The 18464-nt window shown below is 41.4% G+C and overlaps 1 protein-coding gene and 1 pseudogene across 1 annotated transcript; both read left to right on the top strand.

Annotated features, from left to right (window-relative positions):
* The first annotated feature begins 483 nt into the window (after positions 1 to 483).
* Positions 484 to 7487, top strand: LOC139311606 (zinc finger protein 420-like; annotated as a pseudogene).
* Positions 7488 to 15711: 8224 nt separating this feature from the next.
* LOC139309248 (zinc finger and SCAN domain-containing protein 30-like) lies at positions 15712 to 18007 on the top strand. Its single transcript, XM_070933308.1, has 3 exons — positions 15712 to 16131; positions 17185 to 17299; positions 17925 to 18007. The coding sequence occupies exons 1-3, from the start codon at positions 15712 to 15714 to the stop codon at positions 18005 to 18007; spliced, it is 618 nt and encodes a 205-aa protein (XP_070789409.1).
* The last annotated feature ends 457 nt before the right edge of the window (positions 18008 to 18464 follow it).

Raw genomic sequence — 18464 nt, 5'->3', positions numbered from 1 at the left:
AGATATATAAATATTCTGTATTCCATCCCTTTGTTAACCTTTTTGAGGTTTGGCACATTGTAGGAAAGCTGATTATAAAGGTAGATCTTAAATTTTTAAAGTTAGCCTTCTCTTGGGAGAATAAAGAAATAGAAAATGCTCCAAGGCTCATTTGTTTTATATTCCAAGTTTGGGAATATGAGCTGGAAACATATTTTGCACCACACCAAGAAATAGTCACAGAAACACCCAGAGGATCCATCTGCTCAATTCCACTGCAATCCTTCACCAGGAAGATACTTCCTTCCATGGGGATAAGTGTGATTCAGTGATTAAACCCACCACCTTCACATCATAAACAAAATAGTGGTGTAAAGCACTATCCGGTGGCATATAAGTCTAAGTGCTATTGTTACCAAAACTATCCTATGAATTGAAAAGTGTTTGGAGATCCACAGGATTCCTCAAACCTGTTTGGAATTGCATTACAGGACAAAAGAAGGAATGGAGGAACAACCTTTACCACGTGAGGGAACAGACAAAGGCCCTTTGGCTGTTGAGTCTGGCAGCTGTGGGAGGATCTGGGCAAGAACTGGTCAGAAGATCCTGGAAAAAGAAACCATCATCCATTCTGAAGTTCAGCCCTGGAAGTTCAGAAACCTCCAATACCAAGAGGCTGAAGGTCCCCGAGGACTTTGCAGCCGACTCCACAACTTTTGTACGCAATGGCTGAGACCAGAAAAGCACACCAAGGCTCAGATGCTGGATTTGGTTGTTCTGGAGCAGTTCCTGGCCGTTCTGCCCCCAGAGATGGAAAGCTGGGTGCTGGAGTGTGGAGCAGAGACCAGTTCCCAGGCGGTGGCCCTGGCGGAAGGCTTCCTCCTAAGCCAAGCAGAGGAGCAGAAGGAGCAGATTGAGTTGCAGGTAAGAGGTCTTTGTCTCGAGAGTCCGGAAGGGAATAAAGAATGTGTTTTCATTCTTCACGCCTCCCTTCCAGGCTTCTCCTGTCTTCATGGAGATGTTTCCCTAATTCTAGTAGGACATTGTTCCATTAACCATTCCTGAAGAGAAATTGGACTCAGCTTTTTCTTTGTTATATGCCAGGATCTCTGATGGATATTTGGGGCATTGAAGTTGTGTTTAGAGAACATGAACCAACTTCATGTTGTGTGATATCTGTTAATTTTCCTTCTTTCTCCTGCTTCCTATTTCAAGTCCTTCAATGTGGAGATCACAGATCCCAAGGCACAGAGGAATCTGTCAAAACCCCTTCAGGAGCTGTTTTTCAGGGGGAACTCTCAGGAAGATCCAAGTCAGGATACATCAAGAGGTAATCCATTTCCAAGAGAGATCTTACATGCAGTGTCTTCTCTTGTATAGAATGCCACCTTCTATCGTTTCCCCCCTAAAATAAGACCCAACCAGAAAATATGCCCTAGCATGCTTTTTAGCATGGTCCTAATCTAAGCCCTACTCCAAAAATAAGCCCCAGTTAAGACAGTTATCAGCCCAGTGGCGGGGGGGGGGTGTTGTCTACCAAAGGAGGTGGCAAACACCCAGGGGCCAACGGTGTCTGGCAGCAACCGCAGCCCTCACAGCGCAGGTGAGTCTGAGCGTTGCAACCACTAGGTTGGCCTTTCAAGTAGAGGAGCTGGGGGGGAAGAGGACGATCTGGACATGCCATGCGGCTGCCTTCCCCATCAAGCCTATAGGCAAGCAGAGAGACGGAAGGGAATGACCGGCTGGCCGTGGGAGGCTCGTCTTCACAGCCGTGGGATCATCAACATGCGGAGGCACAGGGGGGATGCAGGCAATCCGGATATGCCACTTTAATGGTAAATTTAATGGGAATAATATTTTGATCCCCATACAAGATGACTGCAAAAAGAAAGAGCTATTCCATCCTGTTCAAAAAAGGAATTGTGGAGGGCTCTTGGGCCAAGAATCTTACGTCATTCTGCAAAGAGAACAAGTTGGTCTCCAAATGGTCCGAAAATGGCGAACAGGGTATGATAACCTCCGTCAACATGTGGACAAGGGAAGTGCTAAGAAACTCAAGTGAGGATCATGTCGGCAACCATTATTTCCTGAACTGGAAGACATCACCTGTGAATGCATTGCTGACAGGAGAGCAAAGGCTTTGGTTGTGCGCAGGGCTGATATTCAAGCATTTCACTTGCAATGGCACAACGGTTCAAAATATCCCCAGAAGAATTCAGAGCATCACAACACTGCCTGGATGACTTCCTTCAGTGATATAAGCCGTCTCTTGTGTGCGTGCTGGGAGGTGGAGCACCTAGCCGGGCTGTTCATTCTGATACCATGTTTCCCCCAAAAGAAGCACTAATGCATATTTTGGAGTCCCCAAAAATATAAGACCAACACTTATTTTTGGAGAAACACGGTATTTTATTAATCATCCATTTAAAAATTCTGTCTCCCTCACAGGGAAGAATAGAAGAAAGTTGACTCCTACTTATGCCGGAGCGGTTGTTGAATCTGAATCTAAAGTAAGAAAAGGATAATAAAAAATAAGTATCACAGTATTAGCATCTGGTAAAGAATCATCCTATTACCGTATTTTTTGGACTATAAGACGCACCTGACTATTAGACCACCTAAATTTAGAATAAGAAAAGAACAAAAAAAAGTTTCTGGGTCTTTTTCTGGCCCATTTTTGAGGCTTTTGTGGCCCATTTTTCAAGGCTTTTTTCAAGGCTTTTTGTGGGCCGGATTTGAGGCTTTTGGGGGGCCATTTTCAAGGTTTTTTGGCCCACTTTCAAGGCTTTTTTGGCCCATTTTTTAGGCTTTTTTGGCCTGTTTTTCCTCAAAAAACCCGCCAAATTTAAAAAGCCATGAAAAAGGGCTGAAAAAAGCCTCCAAAACTGGCCCAAAAAGCCAAAAAAGTGGGCCAAAAAAAAGGCCTAAAAAAGGCTGATAAAAGGATGTTCTGAGGCAAAAAAAATGCCTGTCGGGTGGGCGGGGCTTCGGCAATATATGGTCTCTAAGAGACAGAGACATTTTTGCTCCCTTTTGGGAGACAAAAAAGTGTGTTTTATAGCCTGAAAAATACGGTAATAATTTTTGACATGGAATTGTGCCACCCTGCTGAATAATAAGTAACAGAATCACTTTGCCATTTTTAGAAAAGCATTGTTTATAACCAGTGATAGGAAAAGTAATCACACAAAATTAAAGATAAACCAGACTGTAAAAATACATAGAGGGCCATATCAAGCCACTTTTGGCCTGCAAAATAATTTCTAATCCTCCGATTTGTGCCTGGCTTGTGGGGCCAAAGGATCCAGCTTTGGATAGGGTAAAAATGCTCTTCCCAGGCAGTTTTCTCCTTTTCAGCCAATGGGTTGGGCTACAAGTAGAGGCTTCCTTGTAATCTGAGGGGAAGCAGGAACAGGGTTATGTGTCTCTGGATATTGATGGCAGTCCACATAAATTCCTGGCTGCCTCACAGAATTTTTATGAAGGTGTTGATCACGGATAAGTGTCACGGTTCCGACTAACGAACCCAAGCAAATCAGAACTCCAGGGCTAGAATCTTCCTCAAAGAACTTCTTCATTGGATACATCATGTTGGCACGATTAAATGCAAAACCTACTCTAAATATTTTTTTATGCAAACACAGGATATATTGGAGTCAGTTACAGCATAACATTTGGCTTATATACTACTTTATAGTGATTTACATCACACACTTAACTGGTTTATAGAGTCAACATTTTGCTCTCAACAATCTGGATCCTCATTTTACTGACTTTGAAAGAATGGAAGGCTTAGTCAACCTTAAGCCGATCAGGATTGAACTCCTGCCAATCAGCAGAGTCAGCCCGCAATAATGTATTCTAAGCACCACAGCTCAGTGGTGGCATTCCCAAGGTCCATCTGCCAGTTGATTTCTTCAAATGTTGAAAGTGTTGATGAATTAATGCATGGAGAATAGACAGACAGACAGAGAGACTTGGGTTCCTTTCAGTAAATAGCACTAAAAGTGTATATCTTTGCTTGGGATGACTTAATAGGGTAGACTTTGTAAATTGTCCTGACTTCTGTTCTGTTTGTTTTGTGTTCTTTGAGGAGGCAGGTCTTGTGTTCTTTGAGGAGGTGGCTGTGTATTTCTCCAAAGAGGAGTGGTGTCAGCTGGATGCTCAGCAAAAAGTGCTGCATTGGGACGTCATGCTGGAAAATCATAGGAATGTGGCCTCTCTGAGTAAGGATTTGCTTCTCCCTGGGCAGAATGTTTGGGAAGAAATTTTGTAATTAAATACATCAGCCCTTTCTGTTTTTAATTATCATTTTGTAAAATACATTTTATAAGATTAAAAACAATACAATTTTTGAAGTGGAAATAAAGACGATTCAGTGAGGTGATAAATGAATAAGTATAATAAAAATACTAATATCTATACCAATTGTATATCACTTTATAAAAGTTCCCTCTTAAGATTATAACATCATGTAAACATCAATCACTTATTTTGCCACTTACATCTATATACCATATTATGATGAAACTTTTTTGCCTGTTTTATCATACATTGTTAATCTGTTTATAGCTTTCAGCTATTATATATTCATTCTTTCCACATCACTAAGATTCAAATACCATATTGTTCAATAGCTTGGGCCCTTTTTCCCCACCTTGAATCTTTCTGATAACAATGTGAAAATGATCGACAATTATATTCTTCTATCATCAGCTGCTCTTGATTTCATTTAGTATTCTCCTTGGTGAAGTTCTGATGGCTCCGAACTTGTTACCCATTATCTTTGCCTTCTGCTTCTCTTCTGTAAGATGCTCCTTGTATTAAGAGCCACGAAGTAATAGCTGAGCAGAATCTGGGTTTCCTTCTGTTTTTACAACATTATCCTGGAACACATATGTTCGCCTTCATTTGTCTTGTATCTGTTTCATATTCTCAATCTGGCATTTCTAACATGGTTTTTAAAATTTAGTTTAATCTTAATTCTACCACAAATATCCATAACATCCAAACGTCTATGCCCTTTTAGTTCTAAAATTCTTTAATTTCTGAGCAACTCCCATTTTTCATCCAAACCATAGAGCAGACTAAAAAGTCCCAAGTTTGAACCAGGCAGACCAAATCCTTTCCTTTCCTTTGAATCTTGGAGAATTTGATATTTAGCCTATGGTTTTTCCCTTGCCATACCAAACTAAATTTATCCTCCAAAATTTTAATCAAGAAACTCCAGATCAAGTTTTTCTTAGCATCTAAATAAATTGAAACAACTTGTTTTTCATTACATTCAAAGTTCCTGTAATTTGTTGTTTTTCCCTAAAGTTATTTTCACTTTTTGTTTCCTGTGAAGGTAATAATGGGGAGGAAAATGAAGATTCCGAGGATCTATTCCAAACGATGAGTCATAAATACAGTACAAAGAACCCTGCAATTCAAATGGTAGTCAAAAGCCATGAGAGAAACCAATCAAATAATTGGAATCGGGAAAGTTCATTTTCCATTCAGGCACCATTGAAAGACTCTGTGGCCGGTCAACAAAAAATAAAAAACAAATGTATAAAACTATTGAAAGACAAATTAGATGTAAATGAACACTATCAAAGCCAAACCAAAGGAGAAGATCATAGAAAAAATGAAAAAAATTTCAAATGGACTTCGCCTCTTCCTCATAGAAATGGGTCTTATACATCCCTTAAAAGGATCCCCACAGGAGAAAATCTATGGATGTATTGTGAAAAGTCCTATGTTCAGAGCAGGCAAATTATATCCCATGATAGGATCTGCAGAGGAAAGAAAAAAAATCAATGCATGCAACGTGGGATAAGCTTTACTAAGGACAGTCAACTTACAAGACATAAGAGGATCCACACAGGAGAGAAGCCCTATAAATGCATGGAGTGTGGAAAGATCTTCTGTGACAATTCATCTCTTACTATTCATAAACAGATTCATACAGGGGAGAAGCCATATAAGTGCACCGAGTGTGGAAAGAGCTTTAGTAAGAACAGACAACTTATTCACCATAGTAGGATTCATACAGGAGAGAAGCCCTATAAATGCATGGAGTGTGGAAAGAGCTTCACTAACAAGAGGCCACTTACTTACCATAGTAGGATTCATACAGGGGAGAAGCCATATAGATGCACAGAGTGTGGTAAAGATTTTACTACACGCAGTTACCTTAACTCCCACAAAATGATCCACACAGGAGAGAAACCCTATAAATGCATGGAGTGTGGAAAGAGTTTTAGGATGAACAGACAACTTATTCACCATAGTTGGATTCATACAGGGGAGAAGCCATATAAGTGCAAGGAGTGTGGTAAAGCTTTTATTAGAAACAGTAATCTTAACTCCCACAAAAGGATCCACACAGGGGAGAAGCCCTATAGCTGCATGGAATGTGGAAAGAGTTTTACCAGGAAGAGCCAACTTATTTATCATAATAAGATTCATACAGGGGAGAAGCTGTATACCTGCATGACGTGTGGTAAGGGTTTTATTACAAATAGTAATCTTAACTCCCATAAAAGCATCCACATAGGGGAGAAGCGTTATAAATGCACCGAATGTGAAAAGAGCTTTAGTAAGAACAGTGAACTAATTTACCATAGCGGGATTCATACAGGGGAGAAGCCCTATAAGTGCACCAAATGTGAAAGGAGCTTTAATAAGAAAAGTCAACTTATTTACCATAGCGGGATTCATACAGGGGAGAAGCGTTATAAATGCACCGAATGTGAAAAGAGCTTTAGTAAGAACAGTGAACTTATTTACCATAGCGGGATTCATACAGGGGAGAAGCCATATAAGTGCACCGAGTGTGGAAAGAGCTTTAGTAAGAACAGTCAACTTATTTATCATAGTAGGATTCATACAGGGGAGAAGCCATATACATGCATGGAGTGTGGAAAGAGTTTTACTAGGAACAGTCAACTTAATTGGCATAGTAAGGTTCATACAGGGGAAAAGCCATATAAATGCATGGAGTGTGGAAAGAGTTTTATTAGTAACAGTCAACTTACTTGCCATAATAAGGTTCATACAGGAAAGAAGCCATATACATGCATGGAGTGCGGTAAGGATTTTATTAGTAACAGTCAACTTACTTACCATAATAAGGTTCATACAGGGGAGAAGCCCTATAGCTGCATGGAATGTGGAAAGACCTTCACTAAAGGGTGGTCTCTTACCATCCATAAAATGATCCACACAGGGGAGAAGCCACATAAGTGCACTGAGTGTGGAAAGGGCTTTACTACGAATAGTCAACTTATTTATCATAGTAGGATTCATACAGGGGAGAAGCCATATAAATGCATGGAGTGTGGTAAGGATTTTATAACAAATAGTTATCTTAACTCCCACAAAAGGATCCACATGAGAAAAGCGTTATAAATTCATTGAGTGTGAAAAGAGTTTTACTAAGAACAAAAACTTTATATCCTATTGAAGGACCCACACAGGAGAAGCCATATAACTGCATAGAATGCGGAAATACCTTTTCTTAGAGCAATCATTTTAATTCCTATAACAAGATCCACATGAAAAAGACTTATAAATTTTTGAAATTTGAAAAAAATGCTTTAGGAGGAACGATGACTGAATTTTCCATATACACATTCATTTGAAGAAGAATCCATGCAACCTGTAGGCTTAGTTGTTGAAATGCAAGTATTTTTTACTGAGACTTAAATTTGGGAAGGAAGTTTTTTTTAAGTCTAACCTTAAAATATGTCATCCCCGGTGAGCTTAATTTACCAACAGCAAGCAAACAATGGTCATGTGGTGTTTTCATTATGAAAAATTGATGTTTGAAGTTACTATTATTTGATCTTCGACACTTCTATTTTACCTGAATAAGAGGAATTTTTTTTTTCCATATTTAGCCTATTTTCCATCTGATCATGACAGAGAAGGCCCAAAATTGGCCCAAAATTTTGAAATTGGTTTTAACTGGGTTGTTTTGAATTGAGGGCTGAAATTATTTAATGTCTTTTAAATTGCTTTTAAATTTTATATGTTATGTTTTATCTCGGCTGTTCACCGCCCTGAGTCCTGTTGGAGAAGGGTGGTATAAAAATCAAATAAATAAATAAATAAATTAAATCCCCAAATAAAAAAAATCTATAAAAGTTTACTTTTTGAGGGCTTTGGTATCAAACTCCAGGCATGTTATGGGACATTTATAGCTAAATATGAATTACAGGAATATGTTTTATGCTACCGAAGTTTTCTTATGAATTGTCATTGGCAATCATTCAGTCATGTCAGACCTTTGACTCCTCTATAGATTTCCCCCGGGGTGAAATCCAGCAGGTTCTGACAGGTTCTGGAGAACCGGTAGTGGAAATTTTGAGTAGTTCAGAGAACTGGCAAATACCACCTCTGCCTGTCCCCAGAGTTGGATGGGAATGGAGATTTTGCAATATCCTTCCCCTGCCATGCCCACCAAGCAGCACCACGCCCACAAAACCGATAGTAAAAAAAATTGGATTTCACCACTTGCTCCCCCCCCCATGCCACTCTGTCTTGAAATGCTTCCTTCAGATCTGCCATAGTCATCCATTTGTCACTTTGTAATGTGCAGCCAATATGTCGTAGGATAGCTTCTCCTTTTTATCACTGATCCCACACAGGAGAGGAACTGTTCAAGTTCATAGAATGTGGAAAGGGCTTCAGGGGAAAAGTCATATAAATGTGTGGTTTGGGAAAATGATTTAATTTTCCATTTTGGTGCAAATCCATTTAGATTCCAGATTTAGGTGGTGAAATCTATGTATTTCCTATTTCTGTATATTGAACTAGGAAGAGTTTTGCGGAGTCTGTGCTGGAAACTAAGATACAATTACCAGTGGAAACACAAACAATGGGCACAAATGTTTTCTGAAGTGTGGATTTTTGATGTTACAGTCATTTGAAGGTGGCCAACACTATTTCATATCAGTATTGAAAATCATCTTTATGTTTATCTAGCTTCCAGTTGGAGTGAATTCCAAGAAAATAACTCTTTTAATAACCTAAGTGTCGGGGTTCCGACTGATGCACAAATAAAAGCAGGAGCCCAAAGCAAGAAAAATCCAGTTGTTTATTAGGAGCACCATGTCCACAAGAACTAAGTGAAGCCAATTCTGACTTCACCCAATTCACGCCTTACCTCTGACCCTGTTGCCCCCTTGCCCCAAGGTGTGTCACCAGTCACATTCCCCAACTAAGCAATTTCTGGTCGTAGAAGTCACTCCTGCTTTTGTGGGTTTCCGTGGAGATGGCCTTGACTTTGGGCTGCTAGGATGTGTTTTGACTGAGGTGTGAATTCCTCAGAGCTGCGAGGCGCTATTTCCCATCTCCCTGCCTATGGCAATCCGGGAGCAGGTCAGGTAAGCTTCGCAAGTTGACACAGATTCTGGACTATGCAATTTTATATAAGATGTCAATATTATGGTTTTGCAAGGAAACTTTTCACAAATTGTTTGTTCTTTCTACTTGATCCTTGTTCTGGGAGGGTTATCAACAGGTAGATATTTTACAGGTATGCTCTTCCCAGCAATAAAAGCAGTAAAATCGCCCTGAGGCAATTCTTCAAAATGCTTTATTCTTTCTTCCACTAAGGCAGACATACAGCTGGATGTTCATCTGATCGATACCACTTCCCATAATTTGAACTTTTACCTAGTCTTTCCCCTTCCTTTCCCATTCCTTAATATGCTCATAGTTTATTAGCAGACAAACACTTCTCTGTCCTCCCAAATGACCATGTGGAGAATTGAATCCTCACATACATGGTGATGTAGACCGTGGAAAGAGATTCGGGATGTAGAATTATCTCACAAAAAAGGAATTAAAAAAAGCCTCTCAAATGCCTGTGCAAAAGACTTTTCAAGTAGGGGCCATATTATACCTTTTCCTATTTGGATGCAGAGTTTTGGTGTGGCATGGGAGGAGGGTTGCAACAGCCGCAGTGTCCCCTTCACTGGAGACTGTTAATAAAGGGAAGCAATGCTGTTATTTCTCATTACAGACATAGAAATCAAATGGATAACATGAGGGGCTTTTGCTTTCCAGGATTGGATATACCACAGTATAGCAGATCTGTACACAATGATTTATTGTGGCACAACCCTTCAACAACACGCTATTGCTCTGGGTTAATGCCATCTTTCCAGATTATGCTAGTTGGTATTGCCAAGTAATTAGGTGTTTTATACTCAGTCGCAATGTAAGTCCCAAAGTCTATAAGGTACTATACCACCCTCACACTGGTTGGGATGAAGGGCTACTTCGATGCTTTTCTGATTGGGGCCCAGCTCCAGGCAAAAATCCACAGATATACTCCGCATCATAGCTTTTGGTTCTGGTAGTTGACCAACATCCCTCTTGCCTACCTGCCGTAGTTGCCAATCTCCATACAACAGTTCCCTTCTGCTTGCTGTTTTCTAATCTCCTTTTCTCATGAACACTTAGCCAGTCTCTGTTTTGGTACCTGCTTGTCAGATAAGGAGCGGGGTGGGTATAGAAGCCTTTGGAATTCGACAGCTGTCATTCAATTCGCCAGACAAGTGGAACATTGGCATGGATGTTTATGAGCAAACAATGGGAGGATGAATGCCAGCGCCAGAGCTGATTTCTCTGGTTTCTGGGGCTAGAAACGTGCACGGCCCTTTGTGGAAAAGCAGGGGCTGTGGGGGCAAAAGTGGTGCTGCCTGGTTGAACAGGCTCTTCCCAAGTGCAGGCAGCAACTCCGGCTCCCCTTCCGCACAGGCAGAGCTACAAAAATAGGCAGCGATTTGAAGGAATCTGGACGGGGGAAAAAATTGGCTGAAGAGAACATTGCTTTGAAATAGCTTTTTCACCGCTTGTCCTCCACCATTTCAATTCTTTAGTTATCCCAAGGCAAATTCCCTGACACACAACACATTTTTTCTCTACTTTTTTCCTTCGTGGTATTTGAGCTTTATATTCCCGTTCAATTTTTTCTTCCTTCATTTGATAATTCCCTCTTTTCTCCAGTCACAGATGAGATGCTATTTTTCCCCTCTTCATTTCTCTACCAAGGAGCCCCCTTGTGAGGTAAAATCTCTAGAACATCCACAAGTTTCAGCTTTTCCTCCTTTTCCGAATTGGTTTTCTCATCGTATTCTTCCCCCCAGCATTATTTCCTTTATCACAACCAGCCACTCGGTCTTTCCAGTTATTTGTAAGCATCCAGAGCCAAGAATTTGAGAAGGGCAACTGTGTCTATACAGAAGTAGAGAGATGAAACCTGACAGAAATCTCCATTTTCCTGATTGTGACTTCCTGCCTGTGTCCCATCTTCCTCCACTTCAGGCCGAAGTTCACTACAAGTTGTGTTTCCCAGAGAGGTTCCTGGTCCTTGTCTTCTGACAGGATTTGGCTCCTTTGAGGCCTCCTCCAATCTCTGCAGAGCCTTCAAGGCGGCTGTTCTTGAGGGAAGTGAGTTCGGATCCTCCAGAGAGATTTTTCTCCATCTCCACAGATGGTTCTTGGACAGGAAGGAGAAGCAGATGGAGCATGTGCCGCCTTTGGAGACGACGAAGCCTTTCTCTTCTGACAGAGCCATTGTTCTTACTCCCCTGCCCATTATCCCTCTCATCCTCTCAGACTCTTTCATCCCCTCAGACTCTCTTCTCTTTCCCGCCCTTGAAGGGTCTCGTTACGCGCAAGAGTCCACCAGGGGGCGCGCTCAGCTTCAGGAGGGAACTGAGCATGCGCCGGATTCTTCAGCGGGCACAAGGCACGTGTTGCCCGGGACGTTCGTCGGAAGAGACTGGAGGCGCCTCTGCCCTTTCTGCCTTCCCGGGAACCCCGCTGTGAGGCTGGGGGGCGGGGCCTTTGCAGGGGGAGGGGGCCTTTGCAGAGGCTGCCGGGAAGCCTTTTCGGAGACGGGGATCCCGACGGGACTCCCGAGTTGGGTGAGTGGAGGCTGTGCCCGTGCAAAGGGGTCCCGCGCTGGAGGGGTGTGTGGAGAGGAACCAAGTCTTCCTGCGGGGTTGGAGTCCGTGGTCCCATATTCCCCTGCCGCCTTTTCCCGTGCATGAGTCAGGAGGGAGGGAAGCCAAGGAGAGAAGTGAGGGTCGCCCGAAGAGGAGGCTCGTTTCCCCCCATTTCCTGGGGGAGCCTCTGCATGGGGGGGGGAGGGGCAGGCTGGCCCGAAGTCCTCCTGCTGGCCCTGGGTGCAAGGACGGCGCCCCGTGTGCGAGGACTGGAAGTGGGGTGATGCTTCCCAGCCTTTCCCCACGACCGCAAAGCTGGCAGACAAAGAAGGGAAAGGTTGCAGGGCTGGAGGTGCAAAAGTGGGGCTGAGACGCAGCATTCGCACTGTGTGCCTCATAGGGTTTTTCATATTGCCTACTTTAAAGTTTGGGACTTGAAGTTGGAAAAAATAACAGGATTAGTCTATAAAAAATGGCACACTGCTTCTAAGAATTGCATGAAAATAGAACAAGTTAAGCTGTAGGTGGTTTATTTATTCAGGTATTAGTCGTATGTTGGATGATGGTTTGTTAATTTGGGTTTCGGGAGTTTGGGGGCAGGAAGACAATGGGTTTCTGCTGACTAAAGTCTTACTATAAGTCAGGGTGGATTTGATTTAAATCGAGTTGATTTAAATCAATTTAAATCATGATTTAAATCACTAGTAAAAATGCTTGATTTAAATCAACTCAATTTAAATCATAATTTTTAAAGAGCAACTGTCATTTCTGCTACTCCTTTGAACCGCTGTTGACTCACCGATAGTCCCAGTGTTGCAGAATAAACAGCCTCATGCTACATAACTAAGCTCCATTTCATGCTGAATAAACTAAATTATTTATGTATCTTAAATAGAAAACTATCTTACGATAGATTTTTTACCCCCAAAGTTTTTTATTAAAATAAATTTGATAAAAATAAAATCCGATTTAAATAAAAAAAATCTGATTTTTTTGATTTTTTTAAAAAAAATCATTGATTTTTATCCACCCTGTTATAAGTTCAGATGTTTATATATTTACTATATTAGGTGGTATAGGGTTTCCTGGCTAAGCGGGGTGGAGGAGTTGAGGGTTGGACAAGAAGACCTCCAAGGTCCCTTCCAACTCTGTTATTCCATTCCATTGCATAATGGTTTGTTAATTTGGGTTTCTGGAGTTTGGGGCTGGGAACACAATATGGGTTTCTGCTGGCTAAAGTCTTAGTATAAATTCAAATGTTAATATATTTATTTATGAAATAAATTTATATAGCACTCATCTCAATTGCTGTTTGTGACCTGAGGCATTTAAATCTCTACCTGACCATAGAGATCAATATAATTAATTATTAGAAGACAGAAATCCAAAATATATATTAAATGTATTTTTATAGTATTTCTATAGAAATTGAGCTAGAAGGATTCTCCTGAATTTCCCCCAGTGGCGGGGAATATTTTCTTCTTTTTCTTTGGGGAAGGATTCCCAGTAGTTAAACTAGTCACCCCGTGTTTCTGGAAATTTCTTTGGTTTTCCATTTTATATATGTAAGCAGCAAATCCCTCTGGAGACAAAGCCAAGTCAGGTCCTCCACAGTTCAACCTGTCTTATGTGGGAGACTGAACCAGATATCATCTTACATTCTTTCAAGCCCTGTGTTTTATGTGAACTTGGCCTTTGGGATTGGTTTCCTAGTTTGGGCTCAGGACAAATTGTGTGAAGCTGTCTTCGTGTAATAGTGTGACTTTGTCCCTAAAAAGCAAACTCTAAAAATGGGAAATGGAGCATCTTAAGCCAGGGTCATTTCCTTGATATGTCATTTGATTTGAACTCAACCTTCATAGCATTGTGAGAATGTTGTTCTTTCCAGATTCTTTTCACCCAGTATTATTCCATATTGGGGGGTCTTCTTCCTTTTCTAACTGAAGCTATTCACAAAGACAAACTTCTTTTTTTGCGGAGAAGCAATTTTGCAATTTCTTTTTTATCTCTCCTCCATAGCTCCAGGTATTTCTCTATCAAGGCCAAGAAACATAGAAAGTTGTTAGTTGCAAAGTCCAGCCCAATGCGACCCCATGGACAATCTTCCTCCAGATCTTCCTGCCCTCTACCATCCTCTGGAGTCTATTTAAGCTCATGCCAACTGCTTCATTGACTGCATCCAGCCACCTCATTCTCTGTCGTCCCCTTCTTCTTTTGCCCTCAATCTTTCCCAGTAGAAAGGGTTAGGCAGATTTTAAATGAAAACCTAAATATCTCAATATTAAGCAGAAGGAAGATACAGTATATAAGTATTCTGTATTCCATCCGTTTGTTAACCTTTTGGGGGTTTGGCACGTTGTAGGAAAGCTGATTATAGAGTAAAGTTAGCCTTCTCTTGGGAGAATAAAAAAATAGAAAATGCTGCAAAGCTGATTTGTTTTATATTCCAAGTTTGGGAATATGAGCTGGAAACATATTTTGCGCCACACCAAGAAATAGTCACAGAAACACCGTCTTTTTTTTTTTTAATTTGATTTATATGCCACCCTTCTCCGGAGACTCAGGGTGGCTTACAATGCGTTAAGCAATAGCCTTCATACTTTTGTATATTTTATACAAAGTCAGCTTATCGCCCCCCACAAACTGGGTCCTCAATTTACCTTCCTTAGAAAGGATGGAAGGCTGAGTCAACCTTGAGCCTGGTGAGATTCGAACTTACAGTAATTGCAGACAGCTGGTGTTAATCACAGTGCTATCAGTCTGCTGAGCCACCAGGCCCTGAGCCACTGCAATCCTTTACCAGTTCAGGAAGATACTTCCTTCCATGGGGATAAGTGTGATTCACTGATTAAATCCACCACCTTCACATTCTTCAAATTTATTTTCTTTTTCATCTCATTTACACAAAGCAGAGTCGGTTGAACGACTTCTGTAATACCAAAAAGTTACCTCTTGTGCCAAGAAGGCTGGATAGCCTTTTGTGGTCAGTCCTGCTGCTATAGGAGCTCAGGTGACACAGTGGTTAGAATGCAGTATTGCAGGCAAACTCTGCTCATAGCCTGGAGTTTACTCCTGAGAGGGCTCAGTATTGTCTCAGCCTTTCATCCTTCTGAGGTTGGTAAAATGAGGACCCAGAATATTGGGATAATTTATTTGTTTCAATTTCAGTTTGTATACCGCCCTTCTCCAATAGGGCTCAGGGCGGTGAACAGCCAAAATAAAAACAAAAGATACAAAATTTAAAAACAGTTTAAAATAATTAAATATTTTTGGCCGCAATTTAAAACAAACCCAATTTAAAATCAATTAAAATTTAACCCAAAACTGTGGGATCAAGCCAGCCCGGCTAGTTGAAATAAGTTTTCAGGGCCCGATGAAAAATCCGGAGGTCTGATATTGTACGTATCCTTGGGGGGAGGTTGTTCCAGAGGGCGGGCGCCGCCACAGAGAAGGCTCTCCCCCTGGGGGTCGCCAGCCAACACTGTCTGGCGGACAACACCCTGAGAAGGCCCACTCTGTGCGAGCGTACTGGCCGGTGGGAGGCTATTGGTGGCAGAAGGCAGTCTCGTAAATACCCCGGACCTAAGCCATGGAGCGCTTTAAAGGTGACATTTAATAAGTTGACATTGTAAACAAAATAGTGCTGTAAAGCACTATGGGGTGGCATATAAGTCTAATTGCTATTGGTATTGCTACCAAAATGAACCTATGAATTGAAAAGTGTTTGGAGAGCCACAGAATTCCCCAAACCTGTTTGGAATTGCATTACAGGACAGAAGAAGGAATGGAGGAACAACCTTTACCACGTGAGGGAACAAACAAAGACCCTTTGGCTGTTGAGTCTGGCAGCTGTGGAAAGATCTGGGCAAGAACTGGTCAGAAGATCCTGGAAAAAGAAACCATCATCCGTTCTGAAGTTCAGCCCTGGAAGTTCAGAAACCTCCAATACCAAGAGGCTGAAGGTCCCCGAGGACTTTGCAGCCGACTCCACAACTTTTGTACGCAATGGCTGAGACCAGAAAAGCACACCAAAGCTCAGATGCTGGATTTGGTTGTTCTGGAGCAGTTCCTGGCTGTTCTGCCCCCAGAGATGGAAAGCTGGGTGCTGGAGTGTGGAGCAGAGACCAGTTCCCAGGCGGTGGCCCTGGCGGAAGGCTTCCTCCTAAGCCAAGCAGAGGAGCAGAAGGAGCAGGTTGAGTTGCAGGTAAGAGGTCTTTGTCTCGAGAGTCCGGAAGGGAATAAAGAATGTGTTTTCATTCTTCACCCCTCCCTTCCAGGCTTCTCCTGTCTTCATGGAGATGTTTCCCTAATTCTAGTAGAAAATTGTTCCATTAACCATTCCTGAAGAGAAATTGGACTCAGCTTTTTCTCTGTTATATGCCAGGATCTCTGATGGATATTTGGGGCATTGAAGTTGTGTTTAGAGAACATGAACCAACTTCATGTTGCGTGATATCTGTTAATTTTTCTTCTTTCCTTTTTTTTGTTTTTGAAACTTTTTTTAATCTTTATTTCTCATAAACATGTTTTAAATGTACTGTCTCTTATCCATTGTTAATCATACTTACTCTCTTTTAACTTTCACATTTGTTCATTCTTCATCCTAATAAATTTGTGTATACTCGGGGTTGCTCTTCTACCATTCCATCTCCCTTATTTTACAACAATCCTTCTTCTCCTTTCTTTCCCTTCCCTCCCTTTTTCTATCCTCTTCTTCCTTCTTTCCTCCTCTCCTTCCCCTTCTCTCCTTCCCCTTCCTTTCCCCCACTCCTCCTCTTCCTCCTTTTCTGATCTTCATTCCTACTCTTATTTCCCCTCCCTTTCTTCCTCTCCTTTTCCCTTCTGTTCCTCTCTCTCCTTCCTCTCTTCTCCCCTCCTATCTATCCCTCTACTCCTCTTTCCATTCTCTCGCCATTGTTGTATTCATTTTCAATTCAATATTTTCCAAAGTGGTATCCGAGCAACCCCGATTTTCTATTTATATACACTTTCTTTTCAATTTCTTGTCTATTTTACTGATTTCACACATATCATCATAAATGTACATTTGTATAGTAACATTTTTCCCTTTTCTCCTCCTCCTTCCCCCTTTTCCATTTGCAAAGGTGGAATCTGGGTTTCTATTCCTTTTTTGTTTTCTCTCTCATTTCCATTTACCCTATCTAATTTATTAATCTCTAATCTTTTATTCATATTTCTTATGAGTGGTTAGAAAAGAAATATAATTTTTCTTCTTTCTCCTGCTTCCTATTTCAAGTCCTTCACTGTGGAGATCACAGATCCCAAGGCACAGAGGAATCTGTCAAAACCCCTTCAGGAGCTGTTTTTCAGGGGGAACTCTCAGGAAGATCCAACTCAGGATATCTCAAGAGGTAATCCATTTCAAAGAGAGATCCCAGCTATCTTACATTCACTGTCTTTTCTTGTGTAGAATGCGACCTGTTACCGTTTCCCCCCTAAAATAAGACCCAAGTAGAAAATATGCCCTAGTATGATTTTTAGCATGGTCCTTCTAAGCCCTACTCGAAAAATAAGCCCCAGTTAAGACAGGGGAATGGGCCACCGGCCTCTTCGACACGGCCCATTCGCAGAAAGAGGGTTCGTCCTGGGTGTTCCTCCCTCTGTGACAATTAGCCCCCAACCAATTGGCTAGAAGGGATGTAATAGAAATCCAGCCAAAGGAGAGAGGTGTAAAAGAATTTGCCAAAATGTCTGACTTCCTTCCTTCCTCCCTCTCTCTCTTCCCCCCCCCCAAAAACCAATACAGGGACTCTGTTACTGAGTGGGCTAAAAGCCTTCCTCCCTCTCTCCTTCCCTCCCTCCCTTCAACCAGTTAGTTAACCAAGTCTGGAAGGGTTCAATAGAAGAGAATTTTTCCTTCCTTCCTTCCCAAAAAATCCCCCCAAAAAGTCTCAAAAAATATAAGACCAAGGCTTATTTTTGGAGAAACATGTTATTTTATTAATTATCCATTTAAAAATTCTGTCTCCCTCACAGAGAAGAATGGAAGAAAGTTGACTCCTACTTATGATGGAGCTGAAGCGGTAGTTGAATCTGAATCTAAAGTAAGAAAAGGATGATGAAAAATAAGTATCACAGTATTAGCATCTGGTAAAGAATCCTATTAATAATTTTTGACATTAGCAGTGCAACCCTGCTGAATAATCAGTAAAAGAATCATTTTGCCACTTTGCCATTTTTAAAAGAGCTTTGTTTATAACCAGTGAGAGGAAAAGCAATCACACAAAATTAAAGATAAACCAGACCGTAAAAATTAAAGATAAACCAGACTGTAAAAATTAAAGATAAACCAGACTGTAAAAATACATAGAGGGCCATATCAAGCCACTTTTGGCCTGCAAAATAATTTCTAATTCTTCGATTTGTGCCTGGCTTGTGGGGCCAAACGATCCAGCTTTGGATAGGGTAAAAATGCTCTTCCCAGGCAGTTTTCTCCTCTTCAGCCAATGGGTTGGGCTACAAGTAGAGGCTTCCTTGTAATCTGAGGGGAAGCAGGAACAGGGTTATGTGTCTCTG

Source organism: Pituophis catenifer, unplaced genomic scaffold (assembly GCF_029215685.1).
Source record: "Pituophis catenifer annectens isolate HBS135680 unplaced genomic scaffold, rPitCat1.0.hap2 SCAF_2, whole genome shotgun sequence".
Classification (NCBI taxonomy): Eukaryota; Metazoa; Chordata; class Lepidosauria; order Squamata; family Colubridae; genus Pituophis; species Pituophis catenifer.
The sequence above is the reverse complement of the archived record's forward strand: the minus strand, read 5'-3'. Positions and strand labels throughout refer to the sequence as shown.

What these genes read in the sequence shown, in the direction of transcription:
- LOC139309248 (XM_070933308.1), top strand. Translation starts at nt 15,712, where the DNA reads ATGGAGGAACAACCTTTACCACGTGAGGGAACAAACAAAGACCCTTTG. An exon ending in AGGAGCAGGTTGAGTTGCAG is followed by an intron (nt 16,132 to 17,184) that starts GTAAGAGGTCTT and finishes TCCTATTTCAAG; the next exon opens with TCCTTCACTGTGGAGATCAC. An exon ending in AACTCAGGATATCTCAAGAG is followed by an intron (nt 17,300 to 17,924) that starts GTAATCCATTTC and finishes TCTCCCTCACAG; the next exon opens with AGAAGAATGGAAGAAAGTTG.